Source organism: Aplidium turbinatum, chromosome 1, assembly GCF_918807975.1.
Source record: "Aplidium turbinatum chromosome 1, kaAplTurb1.1, whole genome shotgun sequence".
NCBI lineage: Eukaryota > Metazoa > Chordata > Ascidiacea > Aplousobranchia > Polyclinidae > Aplidium > Aplidium turbinatum.
The window spans coordinates 1340900-1365994 of record NC_137472.1 but is presented as its reverse complement, the minus strand read 5'-3'; the positions used below and the strand labels follow the sequence as shown (position 1 = coordinate 1365994).

Sequence of the window (25095 nt, the reverse complement as noted above, 5' to 3'; positions counted from 1 at the left end):
TACGAAAATTCCTCCCTACCACTCACTTGCTTCACTTCCAGGGGTATTCCTCTACGTATAGCGTTGAGGGTTCCCACTGACGTTATACCCCTGTCAAGCAACCACTGCACGAGTGGTATGGAGGTGTACAAGCGGTCATACGAAATATTCCGCCCTTTAAGGTCACCGTGTTGTTCAAGGCTCATCACCACTCCTTTCACCACTTCTTCTGTTTCACAAACGTAAAAATGAAATGGATCTTCCTTCGGTATACATGAATACACCGATGCCGTAAATGTGTATGGGAATCTGCTGGCGTTTACCGACTTGAACAGAAGGCCATATTGCGCAGGCTTGTTTGGATTATATTGCTTGAAGGCAATTTGTGTCCTCATGGGGTATAGAGTTTCGTCCAACGACAAGTAGTCACCTGGAATGACATGTTTGCCGCAGTTTTCGTTAAACATTTCGAAAGCGACTCGAAATGCGGCAAACCGGTCATTCTTCCAACGTTGCAGTCTAGTATTTTGGTCGTCGAACGAAACATGCAAAAATAAAAATTTAAAGCGGTTCTTGCTCATTGTTGCATTAAACACGGGATGCCCTTGCAATGGAATGAACAATACATCCGTGGAATGACCAGCCTGTCCTAAAAGCCCCGAAGATACCTCAATCCAACAAAGGCCCTCATCTCCTCGTTGTTGGTTGGGCCAAAATAGCAGTACCTGCTGTCATCTAAAATTCTCTCTGGCAATTGAGAAATGAGTGTGGCAATTTTTCTATTTGTTTCTTGAACAATAACGTTCAAAATGTTTAAAGAAAAAAATAGTTCCCATGCTTGCCGAGGAGTCTTGGCTTCTTTGGCTTCTCCTCTAACACCAGTCGGGCCAGATATAATGTTAGCTCGGCCCCTTCTCCCATTGTGCACCGGCCTCGCATTAAACCAAGCTATGCTGTCGCCGTCGTCTTGTCTGTTCTTTGGCTTTTCTACAAAAGTTGTATAAGACTTCAGTGTGTCGGGAAACTCAACATCATCGTAGTTCTTCATGTTGAGAGATGAATCTATGCTATTCACCAGTTTTTTCGATGTTATAATCCGTCGTGGTGGTGCAAACTCCGGTTGAACATCGCCCATGGAAGGCAACTGGTCGTCAATCTCGATCGGAATCGCTGTTGCAGAAGTTGACGGAGAAGAATCTGCTTCTTCATCTGAATCGGAGTGTCATAGATTCTCCAAATCATCCGCCTGGCTTTCGTCGTCAGAATCCAGTAAAACATGTTGCAGTATTTCTTCAGCACTGAATCCTTGCCTTGCCATGTTTTATTTAAAAGTGAAAACAAGTAATATGTTTTTATAATGGCGTTGAAATACTAAAAGAAAATGTATAATGAAACAAATTGTTAGTCACATACAAACTAGTTAGAAAAAACCTGTTACACATAATTATAGAAGTCAAGAATAAACCAAAACTTTGCGATATAATAAATTGTCAGACCGTTGTCAAAAATTGTGAAGTGCACTTTGCATATTTACTGATGATGAAACTATATGAATATTATGGTTATCTATGGTGATTTAGATTAGCTTCTTGAGCAATGCTTTCACGTTTGTGATAAACTACACGTAGATGGGAAATCCAACAGGCGTTTGCACAATTTCGTCGTTTAGCGACGTAGATTCGACGAAAGCGGCATAATAATTAGTAGGCCTATACCTGGTATCAATATTGGGTGTTTCTGTTTAGTTTGGTAAACGGAGATAAGATTTCATTGTGACATTGCTATGTAAACTTATATTTCACATGAGACAACTTCACAAGTAAATACACAAGTTTTCACAATTTATGACGAGTTATAGCACATGGCAATGTTACAATTGCTTTGCGAGGTACTGCATTGCGTTTTAGTTTATCAGTGACAGTGAACCTGGTACAAGAAGCCTCGAATATATTGATTCAACTAAGCCGCATCACGTAGAAACGTGGTGGAACGATCCTCCTTTTCACAAAAGCGTGATGTTCTGGTTTATCCTACACAAATGAGAAGCGTCTTGCGTTTCAAATCTTCACATGACGACTTGGAAATAAATGTTTACAAGTATATTTGAGAAGCTTTGGGAACATCGACGCCTTTTCTGCTTTTGATAGTGTGTCGTACAGAAGGAAACATTTGAAACCAAAATCATAATATGTTACAGCGCAGCTTCTACAGTAGCTAAATTTCAAATTATTTATCAAAGCGTTGCGGCCCAAACAGAGCAATCTAAAAACAGTACACAATTTTGAATATGTCACGAGAAAGGAGAATGCAATCAAAAGAGACAAGTCGATCACTTTCAATACTTATCTCACATTTTACATCAAATCTACTCCAAATGACGCTGAGTCATTGCAATAACGTTGTATGCTTTATTTGATTGAAAGGACAACATTGTCTGCGAAAAACAATTGTCGCGCTGGATGCATTGGCACCAAGTCTTATGTTTAATTTTACGCAATTTCAACCGCAAGCGACGCTAACTCTCTGTATCAAAGTTCAAGCTTTTACTGTATCGACGTCGCTTATAAGCCATGGTGAGAATAAAAGGTCCACGCATACAGCCAATTCCCTTCACGCTGTGAAACAGTTAGGATTAACAGGCCAAATTAATTACTTTCATCCAGCTGGTGGGGAAATTTTGAACAATATAATATGAAATATTTCAGAGGATGTGCTGATAAATGTCTTATATCTCTCAATGTATAACATTTATTCGCTCAAATAAACAAAAATTTCAGCTCAATAGAGGTGAATAAAAGTTAGGAAAAGTCAAGAAATCTCGTAGTCGCAGCCTCAGTGGTTTTAGAGATACAACTGTTTATACAAAAAAGTTGAATTGACAGCCCCCCCAACCTTCAAAGGATTAAGTTTCACATTCACGAGACTGTGGAGCTATCTTGCTCTAAGCTGTTTGCAAGAAGAGGCAATGCGTTGATGATATCTTGTAGATTTGTTGACAATACTCCAATGTTGTATATCCACCATCAAGGCTTGATGTTGTACAGCACATAATGAATATTGCTTTTCGAGTTGCTGATTCATGCCATGATTCATACATACCTGTGACCTATGACTTAGCAATTACAAAGCCTGCGTTACAGGTTCAGTCCTATATATCACCAATGTTTGACAGACTATTTGTATGTTACGGAGCCTTCCTCATCAAGTTAGCATATTTCAAGTGCTTAGGATACATCCTTTCTTGTTCGGGTGGTGACCACATTCTAATGGAAAGCCGAGTAGGCTACCGTACTTGCATTAGGCTCACTAAATGGTCTTTTGTATGAAACATTTTACAATCGAGCAAAGGGACTTCATCCCCTCCTTGCAGTCGCTTTCAGAATAATGCAGCTGGAAATGTTCCTCCTTCAAGCTGACATATCCATTGTTCCAGTGATGAAACTTCTTCAGCTACTTCTCAACAACCCTTCACCTGGCCTGATGAACGATACTGAGAGTCATGAAGATTATATAAACTTTCTCTCAGCCTATGAGAAATTCCCAGATGACACACTGAATGGCAAACATGGTGCTACAGCTCAGTTTTGAATGCAGTATTGTAAGTTGGTGCAGCACTACCAAATGTTCACAAGAGCTGTGAGGATCAGTAACTTACATTTGTTCACTTGTTCTCTGAACAAGATGATTCCCCTGTTCTTTGCAACTCGTCACCACAACTATGCCAGATGGATGACCCTGCCGTAATGAAGCTGCTGAACATTGAAAGCATTCACCCTGGTTTGAAAGATCAGTTGCAAAATGGGTCTTTCAGCATCAGACGATCATCAAAACATTCAGTCGATGTGATGTTGATCTCACGTTGGAACAGACCGTAAATGCAGATGCTGCATCAAGACAAACAAGGATATCATCGATGACACAGAACTTTGGTGCACGTAAGAGGTGGAATATTCTTAGAGCAACAAGAAATGCTATTGTTGGAAGCTTGATGATGAAAGCAGGATTAGCTCAACTTGAAGAAACTGCTCAAGAGCTGAAACCATCAAGAGAGATACACCATATTTGAAAAAAATCCTCAGTGTTGTGGACACAACTATGAATCCATTTGTAGATCCTGTTGAGAATGATGTTTTTTATACCATTGGAAGTGGAAATCTGCACCTAAGGAAGCCACAAGTGAGCTTCTGCAAGTGCGGAGGATTGGCGAGATGTACTCTGAGTTCAAGACAGATTGCTTGGTATCCACTTCTAGGTTTGAGTCACCAATCCACAGAAAGTAGTAAAAAACTCTTATAATGCTGTAAAAGCAAAGGTGGTGAACAAGAAAAGAAAGAAAATAATAGAAGTGAAAGGGACAAGAGACCTGTTTGAGCGACTACTTTTTCTTGCTGTGGCAACTCATATTGAGTTACCAATTGTCTTCAAGTATCCCTTAACTCCTGCCCTTTGTGCCTTGGAAATGTCGATGGTTCAATGGGTTCTACTGCAAAGTCTACACTTCTGCACAAATTGGAAGGAAAGGTTGAAATTGAAAGTACAGCACCTAAATCTGTGGATGTCTTAATTATTGATGCCATGTTTGTTATCAGATGTTTAAGCAACCTACCTATAAAGTTCGAAGGAGTAGCAACATGTAGTTGTCGGCTGCGTAGCCGAGTGGTGAGAACGTCTGCGCGACGTTCGAAAGGACGTGGGTTCGACACCGCTCCAGAGCACGCGGCTGTGTCTCGGCAAAGACACTTAATGGCAAACCAAACTAAGGGGAGCAGCTGACTCGAAGACTATATGTCACTTCGCTGCTTCCTGTCGTCTGTTCTATTGCGTCTGTGATCGCACTGTACTGTATGTTATCGCAATATGGGTGCAAATAAAAACACGATTATTATTATTATTTATGTTAGCAAATGTGTGTAGAACATCTGCTACATGGGTTAATTTTGTCAGTGACACATACACAGGAACAAGTATTAATGGGCTAGAGCAAGACATGCGTGTCAGAGGCTTCAATAATTGTGGTTCAATGGCTGGTTTCAACATCACCGGTGGTGAGCAGACTAGGTCAGGGAACTTCTCTGCGGCCTTGTCGTCATCTTCGTTTAAAAATCCCTTCTTTTCTTGCTTGCTCAACAGTGATGGTGTGGTAATCAGTACTGTGATGTACTCGCTAATAAGAAACCATTCTATGCTGTTGATGACAAGGGCTTCGCGTATTCTGTTGAGGATGGACACATAACAAGGAAAGAGTACAAGCCACTTGTGAGTTTCCACATCGAAGCTGATACAAGGATGATGCAGGATGCGAGGCATATTCACATCCTCAACCCCAACCACATCATCACTGCAAGAGCAAATGACACTGATGTGCTGGTGATTCTGTTGCATCATGCCAGTTGTAACAATTCCGTCACAATATACATGGACGAAGGAAATTCAAACAACAACAGTCGCAGGTACGTTCACGTAACATTGCTCGCAGACACTTTGGGAACTTGGCTCTTCAACAATGGCTGAAGACACCTACCTTGTGCTGGAAGAGTTTGTGTGAGTTTTGTATGGACAAAATAAGGTTAAAGACGTTAACATTGCTCGCTTAAGCCTCTTCAATGTGAAGTATCAATCCGAAGACCCTAACTCTCCTTTGCAAAATATCAAAGGAATGGAGCCATCTATGATTCCTCCATGTAAAGCAACCATCAAGCAACATGTCCTTCGTGTAAACTTCATTGCCAACATGTGGAAGTCAGCAGATGAAAGCGACATTCATCAGCTAGAACATGGTAACGGATGGAGTAAGAAAAAGGGAATGTACATGCTAAATTGGTTCACAGGTCCTATGGTTCCTGATTGTGTCAGCGATCAAATTGAAGAAGTTCCTGATGAAGAAAGTGATAGTGAAAGAGAAGCAGAGGAAACTGATGACTTAGATAAAAAAATTAGTTATTCATTTAAGATGTAGGTCCGAATTCAAATTGATGTCCCTGATATAGCTTCTGTTCAGATTTGGCATAAGTTGCAATTTTAAAGTAGCCTACCGCACCAACGAAATACCTTCTGTATGAATATACTGTGTTATTCCTTCGAACTTTTGAAATGTACCGCTAGTAAACTTAAATCGGTTTTCGTTTAAAGCTGTCTTTTGCAAGTAACTGTCGTATAAGAGGCTACGGTGCCTACAAGGGTCTGTGGTAGATTTGCTTCAGCTCTTGGAACTTTGCTAACATTGACATGTCTATGTTCGTATGTTTTATTTAAAATATAAAATATAAACTTTCTATTTACCATTCATAGTTACTAAATGCACAGTACTAGATACCGGAATATAGAAATGACAAAGTATTTTGTCTGGTGATTGAAACTTTTTGCATGTTACCATATTGCGTATAATCAAACAAAAAGTGTTCATTTTGATCACAATATCAAGTCATGTTGTTCCTATATCTTTAATTTAAAATTTACTTTTCATTAAAATCACCTTTTATTGCCTCTTACTGTTTCCTGTGATGTATACCATCTTGATAAACATTCAGTCACATAACAGGTAGGTTATCATCTCGGAAAATGCTTAATATAACAAAAAAGGTCAGACCAGTGCAAGTAAGAAGTTTATTTTCGAAATCTACGCAAAATTTCAGTCTAGAAACATTTGTCAAACCTTACTGACCCAGACAGTCAAATAAATCGACCTGGCTCCTGGTCTATAATACATGCTCCGTTGATATTCTAAAATATTTGCGGTCAGCGTAAAAATTATCAAGCAGTTGTGGCAGAGATGTCATTGAGACGTAATTTAGCTTCAGCCTTTGTGCTCGGAGAAATCTCCAGCTAGAATTGTAGCCTGTAGCCTACACGTACACTTGGTTTCACCAATTTAAACACTTGGATGATGATGCTACTACTTAAATGAATTTGGTGGCATATTAGCCTGAAAATGAGGGAAGACACGCCTAGGGGTCACAACAAAGGTTGTTTCGAACTAAGTGGAACATGCCCAAACTGAAAACACGTTCTATCTTTGTAGCCTAATTTATGATGCTATTTTTATGTAATTTTCCATTAATTTGAGTGCCCACATCCGGGAATGCCCCTTTTGAGGGTACCAAATTTTGATGTTGTAAAATCTGTAAGTGAAGTACTATCACGAACACTTTTATCTGTTTGGCTACTTTATGATATTAATTTTGTGATTTTAGAGTTTTTTTTGCCCAAACCCCTACTTGGGGCCATAAGACAAGTTGTTTCGCACTCAGTGGAACATGTCCTAACTGATGATACAAGTTATATCTTTGTACCTTATGATGTAATTTATACGTATTTTGGGCTAAGTTTAAGTGCCCCTTATTCGGAAATGCCCCACTTAGGGCGCCCAAATCGACTGGTTTCAAGGCATACAAGTGAAGGCATAAAACCTGGAGAAGATTTTGTTTTTGTACCATATGATGTTACGTTTGTGACTTTGGAGGGTTCAACCCTCACAATGAGGTTAAGTCCCAATTTGGGGCCATAAAAAACGTTGTTTCAAACGCAGTAGAACATGCCCTAACTGATGGCACAGGTTCCATCTTTGTACCTTATAATGCTATTTTTATGTATTTGGGCTAACTTTGGGTGCTCCTTATTCGGGAATAACCCATCTGGGGCACCCAAATTGATTTGTTTCAAAGTCTGCAAGTGAAGGAATAAAATCTGGGAAAAGTTTTGTTCTTGTACCTAATGATGTTTTTTTGATCTCCAAATTAGTTTTTTATCGGACCGTAGCCCCAAACGCCCCAGCAGTGAGACTCCAGATGTGAGTTCATAATCGTCCCTTAGTAAGGAAAGCTTAATAAAGCACTCAAACCTTTTGTACCTGATGATTTCACGGACTCCCGGACTATTGCGTTCTATTACTGCACATAAGATTAATTCTATAACTGCAGACCGGACGCCACTGCTTCGTCCTCAAGGTCTCCTCAGTGCACTACATCTACTACAGACTGGCCACCTCATTACTATATAAGTAATTCAGCGTGGCAATTGTTCCATGTGTGGTACGCAAGGAGCCACATTTAGTTACCTTCACCCACCTTGCCAAAGTGCTCAAACTGCTGGAGGGATGAACAATGAGCAATGCAACAGCAAGATGTCAGCTGCTAGCAAAGATAGTTCGGACTACACTTAACTTTTATAAATAAAAAGCATTGCAGTAAGTTTTAGTCACAGAGCTGCAATTGTACATGATCAAAGTCTCAAGCCTTTTCATTGGTCTAGCAGTTTATGCTTAAATTATTTGCAAAATTTGATTTAAAAAAACGCCTTTATTTCACTATAACGCTGTCCGATGTTTGCATAGAAATAAAAGATTAAATTACATTAAAAAAATGTTACCTTGCTTTCCCAGTGGCTTGCTGTGAATTATCACAGCAAGTCACTGGGAAAGTGATGGAGAAGAAAAAAAATTATCTTGTTTAGTCAAGAGCTGTGTTAAGTTTTATTTTTCACATACAATCAAGATTATTTAAACAAGGTCCATGATGACTTGCTGTAAAAACGCTGTTATGTGTATTGGTTTAATGTGTATTCATACGTATGCGTGAACCCGACAAATCAAACAATGTCGAAATCGAAATTGCCTAAGTTCTAAAAGGGAACCTTTTGTTGCGTGATAGTATCTTTGATCAATAAATTTCCATCGATTGACTTTAGGAGCATGGTTGCTTCAAGACAACTCAACTGTAAATGAAACAAATTTTCTGGCTGCAATCACTGGATTTGGTTTGGAGTCACCAGCTGACAGAACAATATCCAACAAGCTTAAGCAAGGCTTGATACGTCTGTGGAATGGAAACAGGTAAACTTTCTTTCAAAACTTTTGTTATGATTTCCAGCATTTCAATTGTTTAACTTGCTGATGAATGCAAAGCTCTGGTGACAAATGTTGTTTTTATAATTTTGTTTTGGATGTAGTAAATTTAATCCAGTGGTTCCCAACGTGGGCACCAGGGCCCCCCTGGGGGCGTTTGCGACCATGAATGGGGCGCTGGCTATAAAGTGGGCGATTGCGGGGACGCTGAGAATAAATCGAGGCACTAGTTACAAGAAGAGGAATGTTAATGTTCCAATTTTAATTCTCAAGCTTGCCTCAACTTGATACCAGTGACATGTGACCAGTGACACTGCATATAGTGACACTTGATACCAGTGACAGTGCATATCTGATGTTGATGTAGAGACATACAGCAATCATCTTCAGAAAGCACCGGTGTAACCGTCCAGGAGTGAGTGAGTGACCGCAGTCCAAAAGTTAACAGGGCTGCGAAATAAAATTAATTGCTTTTTTTATGAATATAATTGATATTGTTACTGCTCAAATATTACAATTTTGACAATTTTAAGCATTGATTAATCAAACGATAAGGTGTGCATTAGTTTGAGAGCAATTACTCAAATAAACTTAGTTGTAAAATTTTTGTTTTTGCATTGGTTGGTTTTTGAATCTTTATCCTCGAACTGACAAAGCCTTGATAGGTTATTCCTGGTAGTTTCGCATACTTGTAAAGGCTCTTGACGCAAGGCCGGTTCGGGAGATTGGAAGAGTGAAGTTTTCCGATTGTTGAAGTGTTGTTGCCGGGGAATTGTTCCATTCACTAGGTGCCGCTGAATGGAGAGCAGTCCTGAAATGCGTTGCTCAATTCGTGGCCTGAAATTACATAGAAACAGCTCAGCAATGATTGCATTAGCTTAGCAATCGCTAAGCTGATGCAATCAATCCTGAAATGCGTTGCTCAAGCGCACACCCAAAAAGTCGAACCAGCGCAGCGTGATCTTGAGCTGGGCGCGTAACCACTAAGCTAACGTTGCTTTCGAAAGCGCAGGGCAGCTCATCGTAATAAAAGCAGCTTTTCTCTGTCATTAAAGAAAAAGTGAAAGAAGAAAATGAAAAATAAAAATAAAAATTTGCTCCTTTAAAGCAAACAGGTGAATACTGCCCCAGAGGAGGCAATATTCACAAATTCATAAACATGATTTAACAATCTTTGAGAAGTTTCTTAATAATAAAAACTTTTCTGATTAGCTTCCATGTATTAAGTTACCTGTGCTGCCATTTAAAAAAATGGCTCATTAAATGACTAATCTTCTGAACTAACGAGGGAAATTCAACTCAACCAAAATTTTGCAAAAGGTTGTTTTGCAAACGGGCTGCCTAGAATGAACCCACACGTGATCTCACATTATTCCTTGCACTAGATTAATATAATATTTTAAAAAATAATAAAAGTTTTTTAAATTGTTAAAATGAAATATTAATAAAAATATTTTTGTTTTTATAAAAACAAAAATGTACAAACATTATAATGGGCAACCCACCTACCACCTATGTTCGGATCAGTTTACAATTGAGCTACCCAGATTCAACCCACATCAGTGCTCATATTTTCTGCTTTCTCTTTCAAACTAAAAGAAAATAATAAGCAGTTGAAGTTAATTAACCCTTATTAGCGCAGAGATTTTAGGTAACTCAATTGGCACGGATGATGACAAATTGTCAACATGGCATTTCCTTGTAGTTTGCGATACAAATGCGCTGCTCTTAAAGTGAAGTTGATAAAACGTTATAAAAACAGCAATAAATCCCAATTGGGAGATCTGCTTCCTACTCAGGACTTAGTTTTTCACTTACTAGCTTTTAGACAAAGCATAAAGACAGATAAAAAAACACAGAGACATTTAGCATAATAAGAAACAATTGTTCAACATTACATGCAATGGTAATAGCGAATTGCACTAGTTTTAGGAACACAGTTCTCTAGTCATGTGCTATGATATGACAACTGTGTTCCGAAAGAGAACTTGCAGCATCAGGCTAAAACAGGTCGTTGATATCTACATTGGTAAGCAACGAGCATGCTGCTAAAGGCGAAACTCAATCTATTGAATAACATTCGACTGAGCTATCTCAAGCGATATTGGTTGAATCCGGTTGATCTGAAGTTTTCTGTCTTTTGCGTAAACCCATGGCCTACAAGTGACACATGCAGATCGAGTATGCTTTCCACATCTAAAGCATCTTCCACGTTTGGTACGTTGAGTTGTATCATTCAAAGTGAAGAAGCAGCATCAATGCATCCCAACTTTTCGACAAGAAGTTTAGTATCTGCTGCCAATTTCGTTTTGTTGACATACGATTGAGCAAGCTGAAAGGTGTTTTTTGAAAAATTTTGATTTTGTTACTTTTCCCACTGTGTCTCATTATGACAAATGCATTGTCACTGACAACATTTATCAAATTGTAATTGATAACCATTGGTCAATGATTTGTTTTCCTCAAGCATTTAAATTCCTTACAGGTTTCATCAAGAGTGTCAACTCCACCCTTATGCTTGTTATAATCCATTATAACTGAAGGTTTCTCGTGACAGTCTTGACACTTATTTAAACAGAAAAATGTGAAGACATCATGAGGAAATTTCTGTTTTGTTTTAGTACACATGACAACAGAAAAATGGGAGCTGGTATGCAAGTCCTCCCCCCTTGGTAACTCATGACAAAGAGGAATTGACCAAAACATGTGGATTGAAGTGTGTGAACAGTAAAGCAAAGGTAAAGTACTTTCACCCAATATGTTTGGTCGAGTCCTGTCTTTGTCATGAGTTACCAAGGTGGGGGGGGACTTGTATACCAGCTCCGAAAAATGTTACAGTACTCAAATGGTCATAATGCGATATGCGACGATATATATAATATATATATATATATAATATACAGTAATATCATTACTTTCCTCTTCTTTTCCCCTCGGTCCTTTGAGCTGCGATAATACGTCACGTTGTATTTAGTGTTTCTATTCCTACCGATTTTCCGATTGTTGAAGTGTTGTTGCCGGGGAATTATTCTATTCACTAGGTGCCGCTGAACGGAGAGCAGTCCTGAAATGCGTTGCCTCTAATCTGGCTGAAAATTGTTCTGGCTGCAGAACCAAATCAAAGAGAAATACCCTCATGTGTAGAATCGGGTCAAAGTTTTTACCATTGTCTTTCTCAGCCTATACTTGGTGGACCGTGCTTTCAGTGCCGTGACAACGCTTCTGGATAACAAAAGAAACCGTCTTGACATAGTTAGACGGGGAGACTTAAGATTGTTCCTATCCAAACTGAAACCCGATATCAAGAGGGTGATAACATTACACCAACCTCATCTGTCTCATTAGAATTGGATATTGAATATTGGTTATTATATATTGAATATTGGATATTGAATTGAATTAATATTGAATTGAAGTTCAACATCTCGTATCAATCGTTCTGGCTACAGAACCAAATCAAGGAGTAATACCCTCACGTGTGGAGTCGGGTCAAAGTTTTTATCAGTCTTTCTCAGCTCATACTTGGTGGAGCGTGCTTTCAGTGCCGTGACAACGCTTCTGGATAACAAAAGAAACCGTCTTGACATAGTTAGACGGGGAGACTTAAGATTGTTCCTATCCAAACTGAAACTCGATATCAAGAGGGTGATAACATTACACCAACCTCATCTGTCTCATTAGAATTGGATATTGAATATTGGTTATTATATATTGAATATTGGATATTGAATTGAATTAATATTGAATTGAAGTTCAACATCTCGTATCAATCGTTCTGGCTACAGAACCAAATCAAGGAGTAATACCCTCACGTGTGGAGTCGGGTCAAAGTTTTTATCAGTCTTTCTCAGCTCATACTTGGTGGAGCGTGCTTTCAGTGCTGTGACAACGCTTCTGGATAACAAAAGAAACCGTCTTGACATAGTTAGACGGGGAGACTTAAGATTGTTTCTATCCAAACTGGAACCCGATATCAAGAGGCTGATGGCATTGCACCAACCTCATCTGTCTCCTTAGAGTTGGACTTTAAGTTGTGATAAATGAAAAATAACTTTGGTTTTACTTTTTTTGTCGAAGGGGACGTTTGATACTCTGTTATTTGTTCATTGGGTCGCTGTCAAAACAAAATGTTGGAAAACACTGATTTAATCGATTTATTTTCAGTATTCAGTTGTTGAACAAAACCTTCACCATGCACAGTCATTCATCAAAGTAATTGATTTATGGTAACAAGTTTGTTATTTGAATCTTTGTTTTTTGCAACACATATCTGATATAAATGAAGAGCTACAGAAAACAAAGTCTTCTTATTATTATGAAATTTTTCTTTTTGTGTTAATCAATCAGGTATTTTATTTAATCAATTTTGACCAATCATTCGGTAATTAAATAATCATTGTCCATTGTTAAATAGCCATCATTGTTGTTCACACAACTTCAGATGCAGATCGGATCGAAATAAATTGGATAGATTGGTTAAGAATGAAGGGTTTCCTGAGGACATTCCCGAATTCACTGCCAATATGATTTGTGGGATTGGGCCCAACAAGAACAATGTGGTGGACGCATGTCAGGGAGACAGTGGAGGTCCCTTAGTGCGACAGGTTATTCTCAATTTACTTTTTAAAATTAAAATACTTTTTAAACTGTTTCCAATCTTTGCCCTGAGTGAATATTTGTCTCTTCAATCGAAGATTGTACTTTTGCATAAGTCACTAAATGTCCACAGGTTGAGCAAACAAAAATGCAGATTGAGATTGCTACCATATTCCACAAGCTTTGCAACACGTATTCCAATGTATCGTGGAATTTTTTATTCTTTTCCAAAGAGAAAATTTGCAAAAATGTGTATTTTATTTGTATGTCTGAATTATATAATTTGCTTGCTATAAAAATCGTTTGTGTTCTTAATTGTAAAAGTAATAGGAACGAAACTTAGATGCTTTATGAACTGGGGCTGGAAACATTTAAATTTAGATGGTATGCGTATTTAATCCGTACTGCGTATTGTATATTACGAGTTTATGTAGTTTCAGCTTTTTGTTTTAGTATGTGACGTTAAGGTTGCGCTCTTCAAAAGTTTTCACCTGGTTTAAATAATCCAATACATCTGATTGTTGTTTTGTTGTTTTTGGTTGTTTTATTTCTGACCATCATATCACAAGCAATACACGTCATCATAGCAAAGGTTGAGAAAAAGGTAGAAGTGACAAAACGCGAACGTTGAAACGTGCTTGAGACCGAAGTAAGTTATTGAGTTGAAAAAAATTTGGCACGGTCGCAACACCTTCAGAAAAATTTAAGATATAAAGGGAAAATAAAAAAAAGAAAATGTTACAAACAAGAAAATAAACAACATATATTTAGGCTGTAGTTTTGTTAACCCATATAGCTTTAGCTGATATTTTTAAGATTTGTATGGACAGTTGCTATGAAGATCGGCCATGGTGCGTTATCAAGAGTGCTGATGGTCGTAAGGGGAACACGTCTTGATGCGTTTAGCTCATAGCAAAGAGGAGCAAGGCAGGCAAAGAAAACCCCACAAAGATATCCTACCACGGGCAAAGCCATTTCAAGCGCAACGCACCAGGCCTTGCACGACTTACAAAATAGATAGTCTATAACTTGACGACATGAAAACAATGACAAAAACAAATAAAACAAACTAGCAAAAATAGCATCATCATCTTGCGGAAATCCAATTTGACCCAGGGAAATTATGACTTGAAGATATTAGGAGTTTAGGAGTTATATTAGGAGTTTATATTTAGTAGTTTAAATTAGTAGTTTATATTTAGTAGTTTAAATTAGTAGTTTATATTTAGTAGTTTAAATTAGTAGTTTATGTTAAGTAGTTTTGTATTAGTAGTTTATATTTAGTAGTTTATATTAGTAGTATATATTTTACTTGTTTAACTATTCCTAATGAAGCCTTCACGAAAACTTGAAATCTAATTGTGTTGGTATTTTGATTCTCCTTAGATTATGGTGTGTGCACCCAGCCAGCAGTGACAACTGGATCACACCTGCTGATAAAAGGGAAATATATTGGGCGCCAACCAGACTGCCAAGCTGGGTACCAGTTAAATTTGTCCTCGGGCTTTAGTCTTCGCCCAAATGGGCAGCTCAGTTTGAAAACGTTTGAAAAATGAGGATTTAAAAAAATTGGATCACAAACAGATGTGATGCGCCGCTGAACCTAACGCAACAAACTTCGAGTTCAGACGTACTAAACGCAGCTCTGTTATTAAAGAAAAGGTGAAAGAAGAAAATGAAAAATGAAAATAAAAATTTACTCCTTTAAAGCAAACAGGTGAATATTGACCCAGAGGCAATATAGCCCCAGCTCGAGCTGTGATTGTTGAAATCACCAATAAACAAGCCAGACGAGCTGCAATTTTGCACCATCAGATCGTTTAGTATATAGGGTTCATTTTGGGGGCTGATAGACAGGATGTTACGTCTATTCCATCGAGGTGGAGAGTCAGGCATTCAGTGCTATTGCTATCATCGGACGAAACTGAGTTAATGCTTGATCCAGATCTTACATAGATAGCACTGCCAAGTTTCCCATGAGGGATTTTGTTGACGAGGTATTCGTGGCCTATGGTGTGTAGCACTTCGGTGGGTTTTCTGTAGGAAAAAGACATCGCATTGATGTTGCTTGCAGAGTTCAACAAGGATGGCTGATTTTTCTGAAGAAAACCCTTCGATATTGGCCGAGATCACCGTTAGAGCAAGCCATAGGGCTTGCTTGGCACTAGAGTAGGCAAGGTTGTCGTGTGACGTGGTGAAGACATTAGTTTCACTTCTGGTGCTTGTTAGCTCTCTGGTCGAAGTTACTTGTAGGGAAGGCCACATAGAGGCTATCTTCATCTTCTCTTGAGTTGCAAGCAGTAGGTTTCTATATTTGAATCAGCTTTTGTGTAGTTGTAAGATCCAACTACTCAAGATGTATTGCTATAAAATATCTTTAATTTTCCAAAACAAAATATCTTTCAACGGATCTTCAGGTGGTGACAGAAGAGAGGAATTGCTGGGTGCAATTGGGAATCATCAGTTGGGGTGTGGATTGTGCCTTATCGTACCATGATGAGGGCTCTATAAAATACTACCCAGGATTTTATACTAAAGTGACTTCTTTGATTGATTGGATGTCGAACAAGACGCATGGCGGTGAGTTTGTTAACCTATAAATAAATTGATAGTTTTCATCATAAAATTATATGGTTAAAAACAAAGACTTTTATTGAAGAATGAGCTTTTAAGTTTTTAATAATGTTAAATATAATACACATGTAAAGAGTCTTAACCTGTTAATTGCGGAATTAACTTTTGCAACTTGCGTTAATATGCGTATTTGATTTGGCTACTTGCAGTCTTTGTTGTCGCATTCTTACTTTATAATGTTGAGGAGGCCCAAGCCAGCAGCGAAATAACTTTTTGTTTTCACCCTTTACTTTTTAATCCTTTTTGCAAGCTACCTGCTCAAGAAAAGGGTCCGTAAAAGTCAGAACAAATGATTATTTAAGCTGTTCTGATGAGATAAATGTCAATCAATCTTCAATAGACGAAAAGTAATTCCGCAGCATGAAAACATTGCTACTAATCTAATATGTTTATTTTGTTAGAGTAAATAAAATAAAAAATATTTTTTGCAGTGAGCCATGGCCACTTGAATTTGCGGCCTGAATTGTCCCATTTTGCAGATTTGATTACCGCTACTGCTGGTGTATGATTGACACCTTCTAAGGTTTTTTCACTTTATGCTTACTCGTAGTGATATAAAAGCTTTTTTTTGCCTTGATTAAGCAGTAGAAAATGAGAAATCGCAAATTGAAAAACACTTAATCAGACTGTTAAAAAGCGATTAACAGTCTGATTGAAATATTCCAAATCAAGTTGTCTTTGTTTTTCAACTTCTGATGATGTTAAAACCCATGTTTGTCACCTGGGAAAGACAGTGCAGAAGACGTTAAAGCATAATTTTTATAAAATTTGTTCGTACAGTCACCGAAAGTTGGCAAAATCCGAAAAGTTCTGCAGAATGTGACGAATCAGCTCTATCTCTAGATAGCCATGATTGAACCAATGTTTTTTTTTCCTACATTACTTATATTTCTAAGTGTTGAGAACAAATCCATATTTTTTGTTCTCTTGGTATTCCTGTTATTTCTGTCCACTGTAGGTTACACAGTTGAAAGTGACTACAATTTCTACTGTTTTGTCGATCACGAGGAAAAGCTGAAGAATTTAGTTTCAATTCAAATTCGATTTATGTGTTAAATTTTCAGAAATTGGGTGTTTCAAAGATCTATCGAATGTTGAGCCAGGAAGACGTTGTCCAAAGTCCTGTCGCATAGATGCTGATTGCAGAGGACGCAGACAAAGATGCAGATGTGACGGCGCATGTGGAATGGTTTGCTTCAATCCAGGTTTCCTTATTGTTGTCATAAGTTTCATTCCATAAACTATTTTGATATTACAAATGAAAAAAAAGAATACTCCAAATGAAAATGAAGCTATCAGTTGAGCGTTTTAAGGACAGCTCTTTTTCTGCGGCCCCTAGTGTACAAAGAAACTTACAGATAACAACACTTCAACAATTGGAAACTTCAGACTGTCACCCTTGGTGACCTGGCTGCGAAAGTGGTTGTAAGTTCTTTACTCACTTTTGATCATAGATATGGTTTCTCCAGTTTGACGTAAGACATCAACCAGTCCGACTTTCGCATTACAAACAAATAAAACTGGAGTCTTGTTGCTTTGCAAGCCACCATGCTAGTTGCCACTATTAATGTGCTACGCATAGGCGGCAGGCCACACTTTATGTCCTTAAATGTGTGTGTTGTTTGAACTTTGTAATCTTAACAACTGTTATGGTAAATTATTTGTCCTGAGGAAGCCATTGCAACTTTCTAATGTGCTTTTAAGGAATTCTACACTCTTGTATATCTAAATCGTTCTCTAATATCTGAAAAGGAAGAAAAATTCTCTAATATATGACCATTATGACTAATATGAGCATTCTCACATTTCTAAGTTGTTATGACATCAAAAACATATTTACGTGTTGCAAAATGTTTGAGTGGTGTTTTTGTCGTTGTCATCACCATTAATATTTTTAACCTGTGGTAGCCCATTGCAAAGCGAAGGCCTTCCCTTTTTCTTGCCGATCCAGTCGATTGTGTGTTTTATGTACGGTACCAGTTACTTGTTCCATATTCTTTGTCAATCTCGTCTCTCCATCTCATTTTTGGCTTTCCTCAGTTTACAATATCCCGTAATTTTGTTTCATTTCGAATCCATTCAACAATTTTTGTCCCGCCATGTTAAACTCATCATGATTCGTTCATGTGCTCTTTGCATTGATTTGAGTTTAAGAGTTAACTTTGGGCAAAATATATTGGCCGAAATTGTTAGAAAAAAAATTTGGGCACAGTTGGTCAGAACAGTGTGGAATACATATTAGTTGCAACTTAGTTTTGTGTAACCCTCGAAACTCATATAGTACGTTATGACACTTAGGCAAAATAAAATTAGCCAGTTATTGTTGCGAAGAAAGTTTGGGAACAGTTAGTAAGAACATTGTGGGATACATTATGCTGCAACCTAGTTTTGTGTATGGTAGCTCTCGAAGCTCATATAATATGAATTTTAGGGGAAAAAAGCGTGACAGGAATATTGCCCGCCGGAAACTTGCCCGTGTGGGAATATTGCCGTCGAGAAAATTGCCACCGGGAAAATTGCCCGTCTTTGACTAAGAAATAGCTGCGAAAAAATCCAGCTGTGGGTCTGTATTGAACCATTGTTCCTCAAATAGTTTAAACTTAGCACTCTTACAACCAGATTGGTGCGACGAGATTTAATTATCACCCTTTGACACTGATCTTTGTCACGTATTAAGCAAAATTCATGAAGTAGCCTACTTTAATCTGTCGCAAACTTGAAAATGTACATTAGGTAATTCGCAGTAATAAAGGCACATCACATCATAAATTTATCATTTAGACATTGAAAGTAGCAACAACTTTCATGCGGGAATGACAAGTATGGGGAAGGTTTAACTCTTTGAAGGTTGGGAGGGAGCTGTCAATTCAACTTTTTTGCATCAACAGTTGTATCTCTAAAACCACTGAGGCGGCTGCGACTACGAGATTTCTTGACTTTTCCTAACTTTCATTCACCTCTATTGAGCTGAAATTTTGAGCAAATAAAGGTTATAAATTGAGAGATATAAGGCATTTCTTAGCACATCCTCTGAAATATTTCATATTCTATTGTTCAAAATTTTCCCACCAGCTGGATGAAAGTAATTAATTTTCCCATGTTAATCCTAACTGCTTCACAGCGTGAAGGAAATTGGCAGTATGCGTGGACCTTTTGTTCTCACCACGGCTTATAAGCGACGTCGATACAGGAAAAGCTTCAACTTTGATACGATGAGTTACTGTTAGGGATCCTCTGACGTTGGTTGCTTGGATGAGCAGTTGCAACATATATCCATACTCTGCTTGCTACCATCCATATTGTTGCTAGGGACGGCCAGATCCAATGACTGGAAGATCATCATTCATTTTCCCTACAATATTGGCAAGTACACGAATCACCACATTGGCATAGAGAACTTCAGAAACATGTTAGGGATCATCTGAAGTTGAATACTTGGTTTTGCAGTGGCAAAATATCAATACTCTGCACCAGAGAGTGTTCCACTTGGACACACATAAATTGCCAGGTTCAATGGATGCGAGGTTATCATCCATTTACGTCTTCTTATTGCAATCTGCTTTCTGTACAGATATTTTTGGTGAAAAAATAGCAATCTCTAATCGGCATAGCCCATACAGCAGAAACATCTAAAGCAGCTTTCTCCACAAACTCATTCATATCTGTAAACCTTCCAGCCTCACATTTGTACCTCCAACAATTTCTGAACACTTCATTTAGTGAAAGTTTGTGTGCAGGAAAAAGATCTGCTTGTCCAAACACATCGTGCTCTGTTTCTTTTCTAGTTATTCTCTTTGTCTTGGCATAACAATAACTGCTATAGCGATTATTTACAACCCTAAAATACCAATATAAAGTAAGTTTTACTTTAGAAGTCTCGAAATTAGGCTACATTTTATCAAAACATGCAAAAGTATTGCATGGTGACATGCGTGACAACTGACAGCACTGTATTGCAAAAAGTGGCATACAAAGCCACGATATTCTAACCACTGCCAACGACTGTAGGCCATGTCACAAAACACCATGAAACAAAAGATTAAAAGTTTTACTTTAGAAATGTCAAAATTACATTTTATCAAAACATGCAAAAGTATGTGTGACAACTGACAGCACTGTATTGCAAAAGTGGCACACAAAGCCACGATATTCTGACTACTGCCAACGACTGTAGTCTAAGGTGGATCGATTTAGGTGGGTGAAAAACGTTTCTCCTCATTTTGCTTAGCTTGGGGTGCCAAAACTTGCCATTGGGTGTATACAACACTGTGCTAAACGTTTATTTCGATCGAACAACTACCGTGCTCATACAACCGTAACTTTCCAAGAATACTTTAGTAAGGATTTTTGTGTGTTGCTTACTGTAATTATCTTTGATTGGACATTTTACTTTTTAACCCTTTACAGGCGGCGAAGACTATCTCTCATTATTTGTTCGTGATTTTTTTGTATATTGTAGTTTTTCGTCTAACTAAGAATATTTTATGAAAAAAATTTTAAATTTTTATTTCTTTGTTTGTTTTTTATTATGTTCCCAAAATGGGAACGTTGGCATGTAAAGGTACCAAAAAATAGCGTATCGTGTTTTGAATTTGAATACGACGTAAACTTGGGTAGCCTACTTTATTCGATACAATAGCATTGAAAAAGACAATAAACAAAAGTACAAACGTTTAAGAGATCCACAAACAACAAATGTACTTTTTACCACTGTACTTTCTACCATGTAACTGTACTTTCTACAACTTCCCTGTCACTAACTTTATTTGTGGTGGTATACGTCACTGCATAACTTATGCGTCGGTTTTTCGCATTTTGTGCATAGCAACCTTGTATATTTTATGTTCACTACACATCTTCCTTGTTACGATGATACAAGAAAATGATTCAATGAGTCGAATCGCACGGCTGCAGACGGATGTGCAGTAGGTTCCCTAAGTCGACGCCTAGGTTTCTCCACTTTCACCAATGACCGAGCAATCTCGCGCCTGAACTGAAGGTGGTTTTCAGAACATTGATCTACGTAATTATAAAAACGGAAGGCAGCTACAATTGAGAGGTCGATAATATGGGCAAAAAGATTCCATCACCATTTTTTTGATCGAAGTCGTGGCCGGTAAGAAGATTGCAACCTGTCACATACATCCACACCCCCCATTCCCTGATTGTACATAGCAATCAGAAATGGTTGTGTTATTGATTTTTCCTTATGTTTCACTCTTTGTTGAACTGTTTGAGTTGGTGCTACACCGCAGTAATTGCTTGCAATAGTGACAGCATAGAAGAGAGAATCAATAGTTTTACAACATTCTCCCAAACTTTAAAATGAAAGCAATGCATACTAACAAAAACTTGACAATAACGAATAATACGTTAAACGATCAACGGGGCGTCGTTCACGAGTAGATCGACGTAATGTTTCTGGTGCGACAACACTTCGCCCTTTTGTTACATCGTCCGTAACAGTCTCAGACCGTGTATCAGTAATTGGAGCGACAGCTTCTTCAGACAAAATCGGTGTATTACTACTACTGGTAGTATTTCCTTCATGGGCATCTTCATCATCTGGAGCACACACTTTGTCACAATTGGGTATGATCTCCAGGTTTTCGGAAGATCCTCCATACGGTGCTAAATACTTTGTAGCTACTGTTGAGGTTCGTCCATCTGGATATTCTACACGAGCGTAATGTGAATTAGCTTCAATGAGTTGTACTTCATCAACTAACGGGTCGTTTTTAGACTTTCGTACATAGCGTTTAAGAAGCACCGGGCCCGGAGTCGACAACCACGTAGGCATTGAATATCCACTTGTAGATCTGCGAACAAAGTTAAAAAGTCTCTCATGTGGAGTGACGTTAGTAGCTGTGCATAAGAGTGATCTCATCGAATTTAAGACATCAGGAAATACATCCTGCCAGCACTCAGTATGTAAGCGTTTCAACTTTAGGGCTAGTTGAATACCTTTCCAAATAACACCATTGCATCTCTCGACTTGTCCGTTTCCAGCAGGATTGTACGGCGTGGTTCTGCTTGTGGCTACTCCTCTTTCCAACAAAAACTGTTTTAGTTCATGACTCATAAAAGAAGACCCTGGATCAGAATGTATGTTACCAGGCATTCCAAAAACGGTAAACAATGAAGTTAACGCTTCGATCACGCTTTCAGTGGTCATACTGGGAGTGGGTATGGCAAATGGGAACCTAGAAAATTCGTCAATGACACACAAGAAGTATTTGTTACGATTACGAGATGGGAGAGGTCCTTTAAAATCTATGCTCAATCGTTCGAATGGTTGCGTTGGTATCCAGCCAGTTCAAGTCTCCATCGCATAATTTTGTCATTTTTGATTTCACCTTTGTGTCGTTGATCAAACATGAAAGTAACACTTTTTTGATCAGTTTTTAAAACAAAATGACGACAAGCCAGGTAATGGCGCCAATGGCGAACAGCTTCTACAATTGCCTGAGCTTTCTTTTCCACAGCTGGGTGCTTTAGTTCTGAGCCTCTAAGTGTCCGTGAAAAGAAAGCAATAGGTCTTCCTTCTTGATTCAAGGTGGCAGCCAGGGCGTTCTCTGAAGCATCTGTCTCAATTTCAAAAGTTGCTTTTTCATTTACAGCTATTACCACAGCTTCGGCAATAGTTCGTTTGAGATCTTCAAATGCTCGTTCGGCTGTTTCATCTAAAGGAAACGATTTACATTTGGTGAGTGTTTGTATACGATGAGAAAAACGGGGTATCCACCTTGAATAATAAGAAAAAAATCCCAAACAACGACTTAACTCTTTCGCATTAGTTGGCACAGGCATTTGACGTAAGGGTTCCAGTCTGTCCGGGTCCGGTTTGATCTCACCTTCGGAAATTTCGTAGCCAAGTATTGGTAACTTCCTTGTGGTCCAAATACTTTTCGCTTCATTGAGAACGATTCCCCGTTAGTGGCTCCAAACGGCAGCCTTGTAAATTGGTATAACCCACCATCTGCTTCAAACGCAGTAAATTTTCGATCTTCTATTCGAAGAGGGGGTTGATGGTACGCACTAGTTAGATCGACCGTAGTGAAAACTCGGTATTGAGCAATTTAATTCACTCATTCTCCCATGTTAGGCAACGGAAAAGCATCTAATAGTGTGAATTTATTTATAGTTTGTGAGTAGTCGATTGCAACCTTTTTTTGCTGTTTTGTCCTTTGACAACCACGACTTGAGCTCTCCAAGGTGACTGACTTTCTTCAATGATTGATTCTTGCAACAAACGAGTGGTTTCTCTGCGAATGAAAGTCCGATCATCTAGAGAGTATTTTCGTGATTTCGTAGCGATGGAGTGACAGTCTAGGGTTAGATGTTTAAATGGTTCTGGGGGATTAATCTTCAAAAAGGTAAAATTGCACACAGGCACAGAAACACTGGGCTTCTTCCCTCCATAATGAAATATCACACTTTCATGTTGACATTGAAAATCTAATCCGAGTATGACATCCGCGCATAAGGCGTCAAGAACACCGAGCTTCATACCTGGGTATACGTGGTTTTAGTAGGAGACGTCTACTGTCACATAACCCAAAAGTTCAGCGGAACATTTCGAAGACGCCAAAGCTATAGTGTTCCTTTGTGGGACCAAATTGAGATTGAGGGACTTTACGATGCGAGGGTGAATGAAACTTTCAGAACTTCCGCTGTCAAACAACGCAGAAACAGTTTTGTCGCCCAGTACAACAGGGGCAGCCGCCTTTGAAAAAGAACTAGGAACAAAACCTTTGACATATCCCAGTGTACATCTTGGTGCAGGATACTGTTTGAAACTTGCTCCGATTGTAGAATAAGAAATGTAAGCAGATATTTTAGTTGGTTTAGTTTTCATAACATTAGCACTTTTCTTAGCACGACAAACATTAGCAAAATGTCCTAATTTCTGGCAATTAAAACAATGTGCTTCTTTAGCTGGACGAACAGATCTGCAATGTCTTGCTCTCCCACAAAACATGCACTGTTCCTTATTGATAGAGGCCGACAAAGTGTTTTCAGAAACATCTTCCACGACTGATTCTTTGGGATAGGTGGCATTAATAGCGTTCTGAGTTGCATAAGATTGCGAATCCTTTATAGCTGCTTCTAAGGATTTTGCTTGATCTGTCATCTGACGTAAAGTAAGCGTTTTGTTTTCTAGGAGCCTCTGACGGATTCACGAAGAATGTATTCCTCTTATGAATGCATCTCTAATATATTCGTTTTCGTATTTTTTTCTTGAGACTTGACGAAAATTGCAGTCTTTACATAACTCTTGTAATGCACGCAAGTATGCGGCAATGGTTTCGGAATTGTATTGATTTCGAGTTGCGAGTACATGGCGAGCATATATTTCGTTTTTTGGCTGAACGAAAATTTGTTCAAGTTGAAGCTTAGCTTCCTCGTACGAAGTGGTATTGCTAATAAAGCGATACACTCGTGGAGACACATAATTGAATAGAACACTCAACTTGTTTAAATTATCTTGGGGCAAAACCGCCAAGAAAGTCTCAAAAGTCCTTATCCAATGCTGCCGTGCCCATTCTGTTTCCTTCTCGCTTGGATCAATATCCAATTTGTCTGGTCTCAACACTTTATCCATTTCTTCTATTTATCTCTTCAAAAGCTATGTTTTATAAATTGACATATATTATTTACTTAATAAGGTTACCATAACAAAGGCTTTATAATACATAGCTAAACATAAACATAAAGTTAGCACCTAAACTTTACACAACCCTCAAAACACAACTGAAAAGTGGACAAAGAGAAATGTGAACAAGAGCTTCGCGAATCACGCCAGAAGCCCACACGTCGACTGTGCACAGAGCACGCAAGATTAATTAAACACAACCAATCAGAAGAGAGAATCAATAGTTTTACAACAAGTTGGTTATGGAATAATTAAAGCTGAAACATGACCCCAAGTTGATTTTGATAGATTTGTTACATTTAGTGATCTTCCGAGTATAACCCTTAATTCTTGTTGGTCTGATTGTAACCAATTTTTTTTACAAAGCTTCGTTGCATTTTTTAAACGCTTT

General features: G+C 38.3%; 1 protein-coding gene across 1 annotated transcript in view; it reads left to right on the top strand.

The window, feature by feature from the left end:
* Positions 1 to 3363: 3363 nt before the first annotated feature.
* Positions 3364 to 25095, top strand: part of LOC145779630 (uncharacterized) — a 134162-nt gene continuing 112430 nt past the window's right edge. Inside the window, exons 1-10 of the mRNA XM_082591268.1 lie at positions 3364 to 3547; positions 3661 to 3837; positions 4091 to 4155; positions 5128 to 5429; positions 5575 to 5931; positions 7896 to 7975; positions 8662 to 8806; positions 13260 to 13422; positions 15832 to 15994; positions 17113 to 17253. Coding sequence (XP_082447394.1) covers positions 3364 to 3547; positions 3661 to 3837; positions 4091 to 4155; positions 5128 to 5429; positions 5575 to 5931; positions 7896 to 7975; positions 8662 to 8806; positions 13260 to 13422; positions 15832 to 15994; positions 17113 to 17253 — 1777 coding nt within the window. The remainder of the gene's footprint in view (positions 3548 to 3660; positions 3838 to 4090; positions 4156 to 5127; positions 5430 to 5574; positions 5932 to 7895; positions 7976 to 8661; positions 8807 to 13259; positions 13423 to 15831; positions 15995 to 17112; positions 17254 to 25095) is intronic.